The 17,200-nt window shown below is 45.4% G+C and overlaps 2 protein-coding genes across 6 annotated transcripts in view; both read right to left on the bottom strand.

Moving 5' to 3' along the window:
- ARMC9 (armadillo repeat containing 9) overlaps nt 1-4,976 on the bottom strand; it is a 56,816-nt gene extending 51,840 nt beyond the window's left edge. Inside the window, exon 1 of one of the 4 annotated variants that reach the window (XM_072344732.1) lies at nt 4,877-4,976. In XM_072344732.1, coding sequence (XP_072200833.1) covers nt 4,877-4,879 — 3 coding nt within the window. In that variant the 5' untranslated portion in view covers nt 4,880-4,976. Of the gene's footprint in view, nt 1-72; nt 367-4,876 lie in introns of those variants that run through there. The other 3 variants (XM_072344731.1, XM_072344733.1, XM_072344730.1) reach the window with 3 other exon arrangements.
- Nucleotides 4,977-6,530: 1,554 nt separating this feature from the next.
- Nucleotides 6,531-17,200, bottom strand: part of PSMD1 (proteasome 26S subunit, non-ATPase 1) — a 59,354-nt gene continuing 48,684 nt past the window's right edge. The window contains exons 20-25 of one of the 2 annotated variants that reach the window (XM_072344552.1): nt 15,189-15,358; nt 14,179-14,271; nt 12,539-12,631; nt 10,100-10,246; nt 7,575-7,729; nt 6,531-6,749 (exon numbers count right to left, since the gene is read on the bottom strand). In XM_072344552.1, coding sequence (XP_072200653.1) covers nt 7,583-7,729; nt 10,100-10,246; nt 12,539-12,631; nt 14,179-14,271; nt 15,189-15,358 — 650 coding nt within the window. In that variant the 3' untranslated portion in view covers nt 6,531-6,749; nt 7,575-7,582. Of the gene's footprint in view, nt 6,750-7,541; nt 7,730-10,099; nt 10,247-12,538; nt 12,632-14,178; nt 14,272-15,188; nt 15,359-17,200 lie in introns of both variants that reach the window. The other variant, XM_072344553.1, reaches the window with a different exon arrangement.

Here is a 17,200-nt window from a genome sequence, read left to right as displayed (position 1 = left end):
CTCGCTCCCGAATTGGAGCGCTACGAAACGCTCCCTCCTGGCTTCAGCAAAAGGGAACGACACGACACCAACCTCTCTCACTAGTCCCAGTAACTCAGCTTCGTAAGCCAGCACGTCGCCCATCGCCGAGCGGCACCGCCGGGCTCAGCGGCGATGCAGTTGGAGAGAGGATCCAGCGGGCCGCACGGGACCGTACCGGACCGTACCTCAGCGGCACTGCCGGAGCCGAACCGGAGTCCGTTCGGTGCGGGGCAGCAGAACGAAGCCGGCGCGGCCTACCTGACCGCCGCCTCCTCCGGTCGCCGTGGCAACCGTGGCCTCTCGCCCCGCCCACCTCCTACTGCACGTGATCGCGCTCAGCCAATCGGAAGTGGGAAAGTGGAGTCAGGTGACGAGGTTGACGGCTTAGCGACACGTGTGTTCCCAGCGCCGTCCTGCGTGGGCCGCTGGGCGCAGCCGGCTGTTCCTGCGCCCGCACCTTTGCTGGCTGAGCACCCCCAGATCCCCATACCCCCATATCCCCACAGCCAGGCACCGTCTGTCCTTAAACAGCTGCCAAGACAGTCTGCAGTGCTGTGCATTCAGCCCAGACTTGGAAGCGCAGCCTCGCAGCAAGCAAAAGCTGAGCTCACCCAACTGCTCAGAGCCTCTGCTCCTTCCTGACACCATTCCCAGCCCAGCTAAACTTCCCAACACGAATGTCACTTGGCCAGCCATCCAATTTCATATTGGTGGCAGAGGGAAACCAAACAAACAGCCCAGCCCCAACCCTTGGGCAGCCCTGCCAGACCTAAAATTATCAGCACGGTGGGATGAATGTTGGGAAAGAGAGAGGTGATGGAAAACAGTCGTGACAGCAACACGTCCCCTTGGGTAAGCAGGCATCAGCACCCCATCCTTAACTCGTGGGAATCACCACTGCAGCACTGCTGCAAATAGCTCTGCTCCGCCGCCCGCCTGCAGCAGGTTGGCATCCAAGGGTAAAACACGGAATCCAATTGCTGTCCTTTGGGAGAGGAAAGCAAGACGTGAAATACATTATGCAAGGAAAACGCAGCCCTGCAGATCTACCTCTCTGTAGGTTGTGTGGATGTGCAGGTGAGGGGCAGAGTGGTGTGAGATGGGTCTGTACATACAGAAGGGGAACGTGCTGGCTGAGCTGAGGCAGGGAGCGGTCCAAATACTCCCTGTTTTACCATAACCTTGGGTTTATTCATGCTGAGAATTGCAGACACTGAGAAAAAACCATCTGAACTGTGGCAGGAGCTCAACAGACCGCCCTGTTTCCAAGGTTTGCCATCGTATCTCAGTTAGGATACATAGGTCCTCTTCTGTTTGTTCTAAAAGCAGATGCTGCGTGCAGCAGGCAGAAAGCTGTGTAGCCCCGTGGCTTATGGAGAATGTTGGCAGCTTGGCTTTTGGATCAAAGATGCTCCTGGGAAGCACAATGCAAGCCTTAGAAAACACTGCAGCAGTGCCTAGAAAGCAGTCTGTAATTACAAGAAAGCAAAGGAGAATTCCTGGAAAAGGGACTGGGAAATGTTCAGAATGCATTCTGCAATCCTACAAAGTGCTCAGATACTTAGAAATGACTCCTTGTTTCCTTAGAAGCACCTGAAACTTCCTAGAAAGCACAAGAAAAGGCCTAGAAAGTGCTAGAAAAGTGTGCGATGGTGCGTTGAAATTGTTAGGAATGACTCCAGAATGTTCAGAAAGTACCCTGAGATTCCAGCTGAGCCCTCTGTAATCCATAGAATGAACAAGAATATTCCCAGAAATCATGACGATGTTCCCAAAAAAAGTTGTGGGAAATTCTTCTGGCCTTGCCTGAATTCTAGGCATGGGAATGCTTGTAGAAAGCAATGGAGAAACGCTAGGAAGTGCTGGGAAATACATATTCCAAGCATGACAATTAGCACTCAGGTTGAGCTGGGAGGTTTTGTGTGCTGCAAAGTGCTGGCATCTGCTGTAAGGTCAGAAAGATGCAACGTTTGTGCCTCAGAACTGAAGAGCAGCACCCACTGCCCTGCATGGCCAAGGGGGAGCATTGAGCAGCTCTGCACTGCAAGTTGTTCCTGGGGACAGGCAGTACTGGAGCTGGGCTGTGCAGCCTGGGGTGGGATGGTGACCTGCTGCCCAACTGAAAAACAGATCACCATTTCCTGTGCCCGTGGGGAAGACTGTGTAGGAAATGGCTTCTTTCAGCAGCCTGTCCAGCTGGTTGCATTACAAATAAAAGCAAACCAGGCAAGAGGAGAACAGTTTTCAAAGCGTAGACAGCCTGTTATTTTCTGAGTCCAACTTCAGCTTTTAGCTGCTAAAAAAGATTCTGGCTTGGATTTTCAATGAAGACTTTTAAAGGAGCACTTAGAAAATAAAAGTTGTTAGAGCTTTTGGTGGATGGCACATTACTGCTGTTTGTGTTTGGAGCATGGGCTGGCTCTTAATAGCCCAAAGCTGAGGTTTGTTTGGACTGAGGTCAAACGCTGCTCACATTTGACTTAAAGAGCAGTGTGACCCCAAGGGCCCTCTGCAAGGAAAAGGGAGGCAATGAGTTTCAAAACCTCTCTGTTTGCTGCAGCAGCAGGCTATCACAAAGCTGCTCTGTCTACCTGCGTTTGTGTAGCTGCCGCTGAGCTTCACCTCTGCCTGCCTCAACCTAGAAGGACGCAGTCAGCCCTATGCCAGGATATTCACACACAAACCCTTCTCCAGTAATTTCCTGTAACCACCAGACCCTGACCAGGAGAGGCACAACAGACACTTTGATTCGGTGCCATGGGATGCAGGAAGGAGGCAGTGAGGTGAGCTTTCCAGCTGGTCATAGAAATGACCTGATCAATCGGGGACAGATTGCAAAATCCCCAGGCTGGAAGAGAAGCAAGCAGCAGGTTTCCACTACGAATGAATGCATGAACTCTCGTGTCTTAGGCAGATGTTTCCAGCAGGTTATTTTCTGCTGCTCCATCTTCATCCCTGGGCCCCACATTTCATGCTTTAGCTAAAAACAAAACAGGTCTCTGTGTGAAGTGAAAGAAAACAGAGAATTTGCCCAGCCCAACCAGAGATATCTCAGCTTCTCTTCTGGGAAGACATGGCGGAGAAACAAAAAGTTAATTCATCTTGATTCTCATTGACAGGGAATGGAGAAAAACAACTAAATGGGAGAGCCGCCCTAACACTGAAAACAAAGACACTGCACCAATATTTCAGGTCTCTTTCCTTCACCATGAAGGGGAAAAAACTGCTCTATGCTTCATCCTTTGTAGGTTATCTTTGGAAGAACAATGTCCCCATCATTTCAGCTGATAATTAGCTCTGCCTGCATGGAGGTTCTTCCCTGGGTCACCAGAGCTGCTAATTATATTCTTGGCCAGGGATGCTGTTGCACAAAAAGGCTCTGTCCAGAAGCAAGGCTTTGGGCAGCAAGCTCTGGGGTGTCCTGCATGCCAGCTTCCACCTCATCTGTACCCTCAGGGTGTAGCCCTTCTGCCATCCATTCTCTGCAACATAAAGGAATGACAGAGGTTTGTGTTGCTTAAACACATGCACATGTGTGGGGCAACGGGTCCATCAGCCCATCAAGTTGGGTTGTCTGGGTTCATGCCTTCAGAAACCTATCTGACATTCAAAGGGCTTTGGCAGAGGGATGATTTGCCATGAGCCACCTCTCCGCAGTATGTAGGTAATGTTGATCCCCCTGCTCACTGCAGGAGAGTCTGATGGCTAATCTAAGTATATGAACAGTGCTTCTTTGAAGCAAAATAGAACAAAGTTTCAGTTGTGCAGCCAATACCAGGAACTGGAATACAGACCTTAACACAGAACTCCAGCCCTGGGCTCCTTCCAGTTGGACCATTTGCCCACATAGAGCAGATTTCAGAAGCAAAGTCAAGCCAGCCCTGAGCTGGAACCGAGCAGCAGGGGCTGAGGCAGCTTCTCCTTGCCTGAGGAGCAGAGCGTGGTGCCAGCCACATCCACCCAGTGCTGGAAAACCAGCACTGTCAGCAGCTGACCAGTGACAGCCCAGGGCAGACTGATGTCTGGGCGGCAGTCTTCCAGCCTGCAGGATACAGGCAGATAAATGACCAAGTCATCATCATTATCAGAGGTGCCCAACTGTGGCATTCCATTGAGAGGAGGAAGGGCTTCGCCTGGGCCTGGATGGGAGGGCAGAGATAGGGAGGGCGACTCCACTGTGATCAGATGAGCCCTGCCCTGGGAGCATGGCCTCCAGCATCTCCATCCCCACCTCTCCCTGCACTGTAGTACCCAACTGAGATAGCTGAGTTACCCACTGAGGAGATGACCAGCGCATCCTGGATCTGTCAGAAGCAGCATGGATTTGAAGTGATTTGTCACCAGTGTTCAGTGCGATGAGGCTCATTATTATTAATTAAAACTATGACAGATGTTTCCTGCCACCCCTGCCTCTCCCTCCTGCAGACCCAAGACCATCAGACCCAATTAGCCCCTGGCAAGCACCCCAGGGGTGGGTCCCACCACATGGGTCCAGGAGAGCAACGCTTCCTAAGAAATCATAGCCAAAATGTCACTGGGGCTGAAATGCCATTATTTACAGCAGTGCTTTCCTCCTACACATTCTCCAAACCAAACACTGGAAAGCCAAAGGTTGCCTTCATTGCTCAGGCATGGCACAGAGCTCACCCTGCAGTGTCCAGCCCCATCTGTCACCAGGAAAGCTGGTCACCCCCCTGACCACACACTGGTGATGGGGTAGGATCCAGCCAAGGCAGGACAGAGCTCAGCTGGGGACAACCAGAAAAGACCTGAAAGGGAAACCCCAAGTACACCAGCAGCCCTATCTAATAAACCAAGAGTTTCAGATAGGCTGGAATCTTTGAAAACCACTTACCATGCAACCTCCTGCTTTGAGAGGAGCGACTTCTCAATCCTCAGCCATTGCCTTGCCTCCTTTACCCTGCTAGGACACTTGGGAATTCACCAGCTCCGTCCTTCTTTACTTGGCAGTGCTTCTCCAGCTCCTCTCCACGCTTCCTTTGCCTCCTTTCCAGGACTGTCTTGGAGCTGTTGATGTTCTCCTAAGCAGAAAAATGCTGAGCAGCCCTGGAAAGAAAGCCAGGACAGTGGATGCTTTTCTACACGTTCCTTCTACAATGTCACTCCTAAACCATGCAGTTCTCCACGTACCTTCAAGCAGCAAAGACAAAACAGAGCAAATGCAGAGCTGGGGAAGAGTCAATAGATGGGAAATTCCCAGATTTCCCTCCCATGGTCCCCAGCCTAGCACTCATGGCATTTTTCTTTCCCAGTCACCAACAGCTTCTCCACATAGACGTAGTGTAACTTTACCAGGTTAATGCTTACATTAGTGCAGTTTGTTTCCTTCATCATCATACCTGGATCTTAAGTCTAATGACCACTGGACTGTAGCAGTGACTCCCTCTTTTTCCAGTCTTACTAATGTTGTCTGTAGATATTTCAGGTTCATTCTCAGCTCTGCTCTCCAGGAGAACAGATCTGGATCACACTGAGAACAGTGAGCTCTGGCCAGCACCCCTACTGAGACAACATTTCAACTTCAGGGACCTGACTGAAGCCTAGGACTTAAAGTTGGCTTTCAGTCCCATACCTCTGTTCTGCACTGCTTAAGCTTTGCAGAGAACAAAGACGGACTATTCTATCGCTATAGTAACATCCACTAAAATAAACTAAAATAAAAAACGACTGGAAGAACTCCCAGGCACTACATGCAAGACTTGTCTTCCATTTTTACTGACACACATGAGTTTGCAGTATGTTCACATGAGGCAAGATACTCCCACATACATACAATAAAAACCTCATTCCATTTACGTGCTGTTTCAAGTGATGCGGCACAGTCCAGCAGCTGGTTTACAGCTGACCAGGGCTGCAGTTTCTGGCTCACTGGTGGTACAACCTGTGAAGCGTTACAGCCCCTCAGGTGAAGACCTGGCTGGTCCCACAGCGAACCCTCAAAGCTGCATTCTTTCCTTTTGACTGCTGCTCATTCCATACCCCTGACTGTAAATTCCCCCTTGGCTAACGATGTACATCAGTGTTATGATTTTTATGTCTGGATTCACCCCATCTAGGTCTGTAATGCATTTGTAGCTGCCTGCTCACATCGGCTATTTTACTCATATTTGGTTAAAGCAGCAAAAGCACACATAAAAGGGATTCTCTTAAACAAAGAGAAACGTGTCTCCATTTCCCCACCACTAATATCCACAGCCCTTCTGTCAGCCCCACACTGACACAGGAAAACAAGACCAGTGCAAAGTCAGCATCACAGAGATACTCTGGAAGCAGACCTCATCTAAGACAATTGCTGGCAGGTAGAGATCTTCCACCTCTGTTGTGGCAGCACTGTGGCTGGGCCAGACATTAACTAATGACCTTGGTCAGATGTGCAGAAATTTCAACTGCTCTACATGACTTGAGTCTAACATCGGAGGTTCAGGATAAGAAGAGAAGCACACTGCTAGCTTCTCCTTTTTTTCCCCCCCCTTCAAGTATCAAGTTTTCTGTCAAGAGTTTTTAATATATTTATTTGAAAACAAAGTTTTGTGAAAGAGTACACTAAATAGCATATATCTGTTCTTCAACCATAAAACACGGCCTATCGGCTTTAGCTCAGCACAGATTGGGGTTGCATGCACTGAACAGCAGATCTCCATAGGAAGAAGGTCTTCACGTCTGTCATTCTGATATCAAGCATAGTGTCTTCCTTAGAGGATGTGATCCTGGAGAAGAGGGAGAGAAAGACCAGAAAAGCAAGCATATTTAACTAAGGCATTTTGTGGTTAGCCCACACATTCACCCCAGTCTGCCACCGATGCAACATTTACAGTTTGTAGAAACGAGTCTGCTTTCCTGCCCATCCACCAACTCATGTGCATAATCTTTGCTCTTGGGAACACTGCAACATGCCAGCCCATATCTGGAAATAAAGAAACTGAACTTCTGCCTCTCAACGAGAAACCTGCACACCAGCTGAGGCACTTTAACCAGGGGAGGACCTGAGAACTGCACTATTCACTGCCTTGAACGGATAGACAAGGATCATTATGATGAGACTCAGAGAGCACCAGCGAGCTCATGACTCAACTGTCTTTAAATTCTGCTAAGAACTGTTGGGAACACAAAGCGATTCAGCAGAGCAGCGCACATCTCTTTTGACCAATTCTGCCACACTGAGGTCAAGTAGATGACAACTCTGTTATACAAACCACTTGCCCCTCTGGGATCGGATCGTTCTTCGGAGCTGATTAATCCCAGCTCAGCCATTGTCTGTGACCCTACATTTCTGCTCAGACTCCGTCCAAGGAATTCTATTTAAGAGAAGCCAAGCCTGTGTGCTTAGAGACCAGAACCAGTACAACTCTATAAGGCCTTATCCAGAACAGTGGGATTCCCCTTCTACTGCTTCCAAACTCTTTAAATGTTTCTGAATCTAACGCAGAACAAAAGACTTAAAACCAGGGTGCTGGATGCTGGTAACTGCTTTAGTTAATCTAAATAAGTTGTTACTTTACCTGGCATTAATAAAGGTGCACATTATATTGTACCTCATGTCTTAATCATCAGTGTACTCAAAGGGCTCTGGTGGTTCAGGTTCCTGCTCCTCTTCTTCGATCTTTGGACCATGAGCTGCCACAGGTTCAACCAGCTCCTCCATATCCTCACTGGTGTCCTTCAGAATGATGATGCCTCCAATGGAAAGCTGTAGAACAAGTACAATGAGCGTTAGAAGCTGCTAGCTTCTGCCTTGTGGTTAAGTGTTTATGGCCACAGCGTTACCCCGGGCCATATGAAACCCCTCAGGTTCCTCATCAGCAGGAATGAATGCTCAACTCACACCAAAGAAAAAGAGGACTGTGACTAGCTAGCTACAAGTTACCATCAGACTGAAACCCTGTGCAAGTAGGGACAAAATCCTTTTCACAAGAAGCAGAGCTCCTATTTGGTCAGACTGATGGATGGTAATTTATACTTCCTTACTTGTTTGCACCCCACATTAAGAGCTCACTGAATACTTGGGCTAAACATAGAGTTCTCAAAGTCTTGGGGGAGGCAGCAGCCATTCACATGCCTGCCTTTGCAATGAGAATAGAGTAAGCAAAGCCCTGACCTTCATTTGTGTCCCTAAATACATAGATAGACATAATGATTTACACAGCTCTGCCTCTCTGTGGTGCTAGGCTCATTTAAGGATTAGTCAGTGCTTTCTAGGAAAAGAACCAAAAAGCAAAGCAGATCCTTTCTTCCAGCTGCTCATACATGAAGGAGTCACAGCAAAAAGTCCCTGCTGGTGGCTTTCACATCAACAGTCCATGTCAGGAACAGCACTGTATGTGCTGACTCTCCACTGACTGAGTCTATGCCAAAGGTGTGACTTTGCCAGAAAAAGGGGAAGTTTCAGAAAGCAAAGCATCCAACATCCACCCAGCCCCCTGCCTGATAAGGAGATGGAACAGGCAGAGCCTATCCAGGCTGCTTTTTATATTGCCATTATCCATGTCTCAGTTTGAGAGAAAATGGCATCTGGATTCACAGCTTTACCCCAGGCTCAGTCTGGCACTTTCCACTTGAAAACTAATTGAACCATAATAGCTTTATAAGGCTCATCTTAAGGGCAACAAAGCCTAGTGAAGCTTCCCTCTGTAGCAGCCTCCCAGGAGGCTATCTGAAACAGAGACTAATCTTATCACCAGCTTCCACTGACTGTTCTATTAGCAGAACCTCATAAAACAAGGGGAATTAATTACAAAGGTCACACCCAAACACCCAAGGCTAAAACAAATCCTTGCATCTCAAGGACCGAAATATGAGGTGTGAAGAGGCAGTGCTGTGTCATGCCTGGCTGGGTCTGAGCATGAACCACAGCAGGAATCCAGGCTACAAACATATTTCAAAGGGGCTTTTTATTCTGGCATTTCCCAAAGCGGTGCAAACCTCCCGAACACCTCAATTTCAAGACCCTCCTTGGTTACACACTCCAATCCCAGCAAAAAAATACTCTTCTGTTCTCAAAATGGGGATTTTATGGGGGGGAGGAATTAAAGTGAAGAAACTGCACACCCTTACTAACCAGTTCTGTATTAGGATTCAGCTTCTTACAAAGCTTCAGCTGCGTGAGTGGATGCTTATAGGGCTGCACAGCAAATCTTCCCTGACCAAATACTAGTTGGGTCATTTCTTTTTGGAAGACAGAAACTGAAAGATCCTTCCAGAGTTCTGCTAAAACAAGGGTGTCTCGGAAGGGGACGATGCACAGAGGATTCCAATATGCTGATGGAGTTCCAGGAAATACATTTATTAAAAACACAAGTATTTTCCTAGGAAAAAAAATAACGCTTCTATTTCTGAATAAAGTTTTCCCATGCACGATGCTGCAAAAGGGAATAGCGGAGGATGTTACATGTTGGACAAAAATAAAAGCCAAAAGAATTTGTTTCAGAGGCCAGGAGCAAACTTATTTGGATTGCTTGGGCTAATGTCATCATCTCCACCTGACAGTTACATGCCATGTCTTTTCTATGTTAACAGGAGACAGAGGCACTTTTCTAACTTCATGTGTAACTGAATAAGAAATCTGTTTAATTAAAAAAAACAATCAAATATCTCTGTTATAAACCCTGCTTCAAACAGTAACACTCCAGCACGAGGCATCATGCACTTATTTATTTATTTTTAACTGATTTGACAATGACCCTGTTCAGCTTTTCAGCTCACTGGAAAAGCCATTTCTCAGTCTTTATGTACCCAGCAACGTCATTAATACAAAGCGTGTCTGACTGGTTTCCAAGTTACAGCACGTGAAGAAAGAAAGAGAAGAAAAATAAAGCAGCATCAACACAATGAAATGGGTTGTAGCAGCTACGTTTCCCCCCCTCAACTAGAACTGCACGTGATCATTTGGATGGAGGGGAAATACGACAGCAGTGAAGTCACAAATCTCTAAAGCAAACTGCAGTGGTGCACCACATGTGAGTGGCTCTTTCACGTACACACAGAGCTTCAGGGTCCTAATGCACAAGTCCAGCACAGGGAATGTTCTGCCAAGCACATAGACTAGGAATGTGACACTTACTGGTTTGAAAGGCTGATACCGGCAGCTCTCTGTCATGGTAAGAACTTTGAGCTGAGCAGGCATGACTCTTGCTGGGTTGTCCAAAAGCTGGAAATTGGGCTCAGGCTCTTTCTTCTTTTCTTTTTCATCCTTCTTTTCAGTCTCATCCTGCAGCAGGAGAACATCAGTGTGGTTTTAACAACAGCCTCTAATCTCTTCCAAATTCAGGAGGGTAAAGGACAACTTGATACTCAGGGAGCACTTCTAGACCATGAGGAGAAGCCACTCATCTGCTGAGGAACAAGCTAAGATGCATCAACCAGCTGCACAAGCAGTGCCAGAGTGGATCTAGGTACTCCCCAATAAGGCAATGCCTCACTTGTGACTGCAGGTGAAAGCATAAGAGGTGGTAGTGGAACAGTTTACCCGTGGCTTTCCTTTACTCTCCTTAAACTCACCACTTTTGTTCACAACTTAAAATCCTATAATAGCATTACTGCACATGTGAAGATTTCTAAAAATTGCCTTTGTGTTTTTGCTGCTATAAAACCACCAGTGACCTTCCACACTATGGGCAGTGACAACAGCTCAACCAACATGACTCCACCCCAGAGACTCCCTGTGGAACTACAGCTAGGAGCCCCTTCACCACTGACTCAGCAGCTGGAGGCAAAAGGTTGGAAGGAAAAAAACAGCATCATTAATATACGTAAGAACCTGGATCATATTTTCCCCATTGCTCAAGAACATCTGCGAGTTGCAGACAAAAAGGACTGTAGAAAAGATGGAGACAACCAATAGGAAATTATCAGGAACATCACCACATGCACAGCCCATCTCCTAACAGCAGAATTACTGTCACAGTGACTGCTCATTGCTGTGCAGTTCTCTTGGAAGATATGGATTGGTAGCCACATAACAGGCATATGAGAAAAACAGGAAAGCAACTGTAGCACTAAAACATTTGGACAATTGCAAAACACTGAACTTGAACACAGCAGGTGGCAGCAAGCTCCCTTTTGCTATCCTTGTTTTTCTTCTTCATTTAGCCAAAAACAATCTTTTTAGACAGCTAGAGAGTAGACAGACATGACACATGAATCCCTTCCAATACATTGCTTCCTATCAAAACCTTCACTTAACTGTAGGTTGCAAAACTTTTGGAAGAAACCTTCATCTGCTCAGCACATTTTGCTTAGTCTATAGTGCTGTAAGAATAATCTAAAGAAAAGGTAAAGTTTGATGACAAGGAAACACTGATAAAGGAGCAAAAAGTAAGATCACAAATTCTACCTGCACATAAGATAGTTCATTTTCTGAGCCAACTCTATGAAGTTCAATGTCTACAATATGGCCAATACTTACACAGGTCTAGGACAGATATTTTACACATACACCTTTGATCTTATGCCATATTGCCTTCATATACTATTTGTGTATTTTTTCTTAAAATTGAAGAGGCCCAAAGTCCCTGACCATGCTACGTCTCTCACATAGATGTTAAACTGGAATCAGAAAGGTTTCTACCAAACACATTCTCCACTTACAGTTATTCTTTCATTTCTGCAGTTGTTAGGTGGGCACAAAAGGAACGATTCCTTATCAAGAACCATCAAAAATATTAGCTGCCACTTATCTTCCAAATTACAGAAACCACCAAGAACTCATTATCTAGCAATTTCTCCAGTCCTCAGCTTGTTCCAGGATGACACTTTCTTTACAGATATAGTTACAGTGCTAGACCTATGGAGCTGAGAGAAAGAGGACCAAAGCCATCACCACGACTGCTGAGCAGTGGCCAGATCCTGAGCTCAAATCTCAGCTGTCCCTAAGCTGGTCACAGATAAAACGTTTGGTGTTTTGATAGATGGGCAAAGCACCCAAGGGACTGCTGTCAAAAAGGCCAACATGTCAGAACAGTTGATTAAGCACATACAAAACCAGAAAGTTCAAACTCCTTAGCAATCTTAATTAGACATCACCAAGCAACTGCTACAATATTGAGCCCATTTAAAATATCACTTGAGGTATCAAGTACATGAAATTAGTAAGACTCTTCCACATTAGTAAGGAAGCACACGGATAAAAGAAAGTTCCCTTGGTCTGGAAATATGAACAGGCAGTGAAATAATGCACAAAAGGTTCATGCACTTAAAAGCACATACATTTGTCAGAATAAGCTTTTGCCTTGAAGGAAGTCAGTTACTTACATTACTGAGGAAGCTTTGATTCTCAGAAATAGTGGATTCATAGGTAATATAGCCCATCACTTTTAACAGCACACACAGGATGCTAATGGGCATACACAGTACACCAAAATGCATGTTGATGTTATCCTAAGAACTGACTGTAATGCAGGTCATAGCAGGGACATTGTTAAGTGAGCACCAGCTTTCCTGACACACTTTCCACATTTTCAGGGATGGGGGCAGACACACAAGTTTCAGTGTTTACACCCACCACTTCCATCTTTTCTTCTTCCTTCTTCTCTTTCTCCTTCTCTTTTTCCTTCTTCTTGGCTTTTGCAGTGATGGACAGGACAGCAGTGGAAACCTGGATATGTCAATAGAGGAGACAATGAGTATGGCTGCAACACTGTGTTATACATCTATTTCCCCAGTAAGCAAACAAAGGGAAGCCAATGCTAGGTCAGTTCTCAGTGCACGTATCAATAAGACAAATTTCACACTCTACACACCGCTCTCTTTAAGAGACAAAAGGGCCACCATGAAAGCAAATAAATGGCACAGATACATGAATGTAGACTGGGTACAGTCATATATGAGGAAGGACAAACTTCCTAATTTAGGGATTAATCATTACTGTCTACATGAGATTTTTGCTTATGTATTTTTAACAGAACAACTAGTGGAATTCTTGTTATTGGGAAAAATCTGTTGCCATGGTTTCTGTGGTGAGTAATCATATATATAGAAACTCTTAAGAACAATCTAAAAAGCAGCTCCACTCTTCTAAACAGACAGCTCTATTTCTCACCGACCTCAAGCATGTAATGTACACGTACATATGTACACACATAATCACTATGGATGAGCCTTCATGAAAATCCAGCACTTCCAAGCTAGAAAGTACTCAGAAACAACAGTTACTAGAAGAATTCAGCATGACTCTCCACTTCTAGTGAGTACATCTCTGTCTACAGTAACTGTAAATTCCTCAGAGGAACAGAGCAATAGTATTTGTCACGTTGCTGGAGATGGTTTCCAGGCTGAATGTGGATTCATGGTGTGTTTTCATTTTGGCCAGGGAAGTTTATAAGAACAGACTCATCCAATTCATATCCTATTCAAAGGTGTGAGCGCAGCTATGAGCAGCAAACTTTGCCTTTTGTTAAGAGTTCATTTTTGGGTTCCTTGTCAGCATGGACATTTGTCCTGCCCATCATTCAATTCAGACAAAATGTCATACCATTTTCACACAATGTCACTCATTAGCATGATGTGCCTGAGGTCTCCACCGCTGCAATTGCTCCCCTGGGGCTGCTTCACCTGCTGCTGTGGTCTGCTCAGAGGCTTAACTATTTTTGCCAGGAGACAAATCGCTCCCACTGTTGTTCTGCTATTCATCCCTTCCTACATCTCCAGGTGCTCTCAGTTTCACACTTTTCTTTTTGCGATCAATCATATTCTAGTACATGGTCCCACTGCCCTGAGACCAGATACGCTTCTGTCCTTCCACATGCTACTACCTGAGATCTATCTAACCTAGTATTCTCACTGTTTGTACCACAGCTGTAGTTTGGAGTCCACGCCACAGACAGGGACACTGTTGTGCTAGGTGCTGCATGCAGATGATACATATACCAGTAGGACACTGGAAAAAAGAGTTTTAATCGAAGCTTCTGCTTGACCACTGGAGATAAGGGAGGTTCCAGCAACCCAGTAGCACAGCAGCTCTTTCCCATAATCAGAAAGTCCCAAGCTCAGCAGGAAAAAATAGCTAAAATTCTCTTTTAGAGACAACAGCAACTGCCAATTTTTCTTATGCTCTTCAAATTCCCTGCTAGTGCCACCAAAGTCAATGTTTATACTAGGAGGGAGAAGGGGCTGGTCTTTACAACACAGAGATAGTCCAAATACCTTTTCTTTCTCCTTTTCCTTTGGTACCTCCAGAGGTGGGGGGTAGGCAAATGTGGATGGCTTACAGTTGGATTTGTATTGGACTTTTGGCATCTAAAACAAACAGTTAAAAAAAAAATTGTTAAGAGACAAAAAGCAGGGGAAAAGGTCCGCAGCATAATAATTACTTTAGCTCAATTTTCCTTCCAGCAGAGACAAACACAGATCCTCTAAAGAATACAGGCTTCCCTTACCCCCGCTCCGGAAGCAAAGAAACTGTTATCAGTGGCAACAGTTCAACTAGAACAATGTTATTCAATTATTCTATAATTCGACTCTGGCAAGCTCTCCTAGCCTCCTCCATGTACTCCATGCTATTCACACCATGCTTTGTTTTCATTGTTTCAATGCTTTTGTGGTTTCGAGGTTATTGCTGTGCCTGCTCGTATTAACACAAAATTGGTTTAGGACCTAAGTGAAGATTTTTTAGTGCACGCTAGATCAGACCAAGCACCGCCTGACTGTCACCTCTTGCAAAAGGACAGTACTTGGTGGGAGTGGGCAACCAATGTTGCACATTGTCTTATTTATGCCTACTTAAGCAAGGCCAGAAAGCACTTTCTGACAACCCATTCAAATGCTGAGAGTTGAGTTCTCATCTCCCTTCCTTTATGACACCACCACAGACTAAGAAGAGACCAAGGACTGCTCTGAGGAAGCACGGTGGGTGGTACAGCCCATAACATACATTTTCTTACAGTTGGGTGGTCTCTGCCCACACATATCACAGAGTTGTTTTCTTCTGCTTTGAGATGAAGGGGCCAAAGTCCGCTCTTCACAACTCTCCTACTTCTATTCCTTCCACCAGCTCCATAATTTTAGCCTGCTTTTCAGACTTCTTCCAGTTTGCACCATTTCTGGCACACATAAGCAGGAGGTGCTCACAGAAAACCAATGCATACATGCATCTCTTTCTCAAGACACTCAAGCTGTACAAGCCATTAATCCCTTTTTCTCCACACATTACATACCTTAAGATCCTTGTTAAGTCCAATGACACATGTTGGGGTGAAAGCCAGTGACAAGAAGTGACTCAGGGGGAACCAGAACCAGAACTGGGTGAAGACCAGAACTCCCACCACAGAAGGCATATGAGTGTGTCCCGTCCTTGACTGCAGTGAAATAGTCACATTATGTCCCCCTGGAAATAATCAGAAATGACATCACTTGAGTTGATGCGCCCCTGGGTATTCCATGAGGATGATGGAACGATGCATCTCTAAAACAGCTAAAGGCGATTAACATGGTGTGAGCCAAGCCACAAGGCTGTCAGCTTTCTCCTCTGTGATCTCACCTTTCACAGTGGAAGATGTGGGCAGTGTAACTGCCTCTATCTATCTCTGTACGTCTGTTTAGTATCACCAAAACAATCAATGAATAGAGAGCCCTCCTATGTTTGTTTTGCCAAGCGACACTTAAAACAGAAGTACAGTTCAGGAGGTAGAGAGACCAAACAGGCAAACCTTTGTCATAACTACTTTCAAAACTCAGCTTATCTTTGAACCACAAGGCAAGAGCCACAAGGAAAACAGCACATATGAAGCACTCCATAGAGAAACTTCTCTGTCTGCCTCCTTGAACAGCCTATTATTCAGATGAAATATGCTTACAGTTTTATTCTGTACCATCTCAGTAGAAAAAAATGTAAACAGCAACAACTTCAAAAGCTCCTTCTATGCAGCAAAGAGACAAGCTCCTGCAGGCTTTGCAACAAAATTAAATCTCTGCCAGACAACCAAGTCTTAGGTTTGTACTTGCAAAGCAGAGACCAAAACAACTCCGTATGTTGATATAGTGCAGAAACATCCAGCTAGAAACCAAATTGAAAGATTGGGCTTACAGACAGTGTGAGAAAGTGTTAATCTGATCTTCAGTCTTTGATGAGCACAGTGAATTGAGTTGAAGAGAGCACCAGGCAAGTCCATTACCACTGACATGCCCAAGTGCAGGAAGGTTAACTGTGTTAAAATACAAACACCCACTCCTTCCGACTCAGGGCACTTTGTGGCTGAAAACTCCCAAACTGGAGCAGCATTCCTTTGGTGTGCATAAGCAACCATCTGTAGTAGGGCCAGGCGGCAATTACCAAAACTAATGAACACCCTGAATGACACAGTTATCTTACTTATATGTCAGTTAGTCCCAGGAGAAACAGTGGAAGACAAAGGATTTTGATGTCCTCCTATAGGATATTATGCATACATACAATCTCCCTGCTGTTCCTTTTGTGAAAGCAATAGATCTCCTGCTGTTTGACTAGAGAGCTCCTTCTAAGCTCCTATTGGAAGACAGGCAATAATAATTTGATTTCTGCTTTCACCACTTCCAGGTTTGCTCTGCTTTTCATTAATTTCTCTAGCACCACTCTCACACTTGTATTTGAATTTGCAACACTAATGAGGCATTGCCTGAGATGTTGCATTATCCTTAAAACATGTCAAACTCAGCACATTTAAATCTCTGGTCTTCTCCTCCATCTTTACTTTGAACGTTTCTTCACCACATCACTATATAAGGGCCATGTCAGTAATCTGCAGATACTACAGATGAAACAGTCCAGTGGATGTTGCACGAGCAGCTTAAATACACTTTATCAAACTTCTGGCATTCTTTTCCAATTTATTTTTAACCTTCAGAATGGCATCATCCCATTCCCAGAACTTCCTGGGTAAGTAACATGAATCATGTTCCAAAGATGCTGTCATGCTGCTACTTTCTGCTGGTTCACCTGCAAGCAGACCACCCCCACTCCCAGGGTTTGGTGTGGAGCAGGAAAAGTGGAGAGACACTGCATAACTGGGAACTATCTTAACAATTAAGCTGCAGCCCTAACAACCTGGAAATGAACACATGCCAGATCTTTGGATGGATGGATGGATGTTGTGACATGATACCTCAAAAACGAACCAACCAATGAAACTGAAATCAACCACTCAGAAGACCCTCAAAACACAGCTTTTCTGGGGTGGTACTACAACATTCA

This window comes from Excalfactoria chinensis, chromosome 9 (genome assembly GCF_039878825.1).
Source record: "Excalfactoria chinensis isolate bCotChi1 chromosome 9, bCotChi1.hap2, whole genome shotgun sequence".
In the NCBI taxonomy this organism is placed as follows: Eukaryota; Metazoa; Chordata; class Aves; order Galliformes; family Phasianidae; genus Excalfactoria; species Excalfactoria chinensis.
Note: the sequence above shows the minus strand (reverse complement) of the source record. Positions and strands in the feature narration are given on the sequence as shown.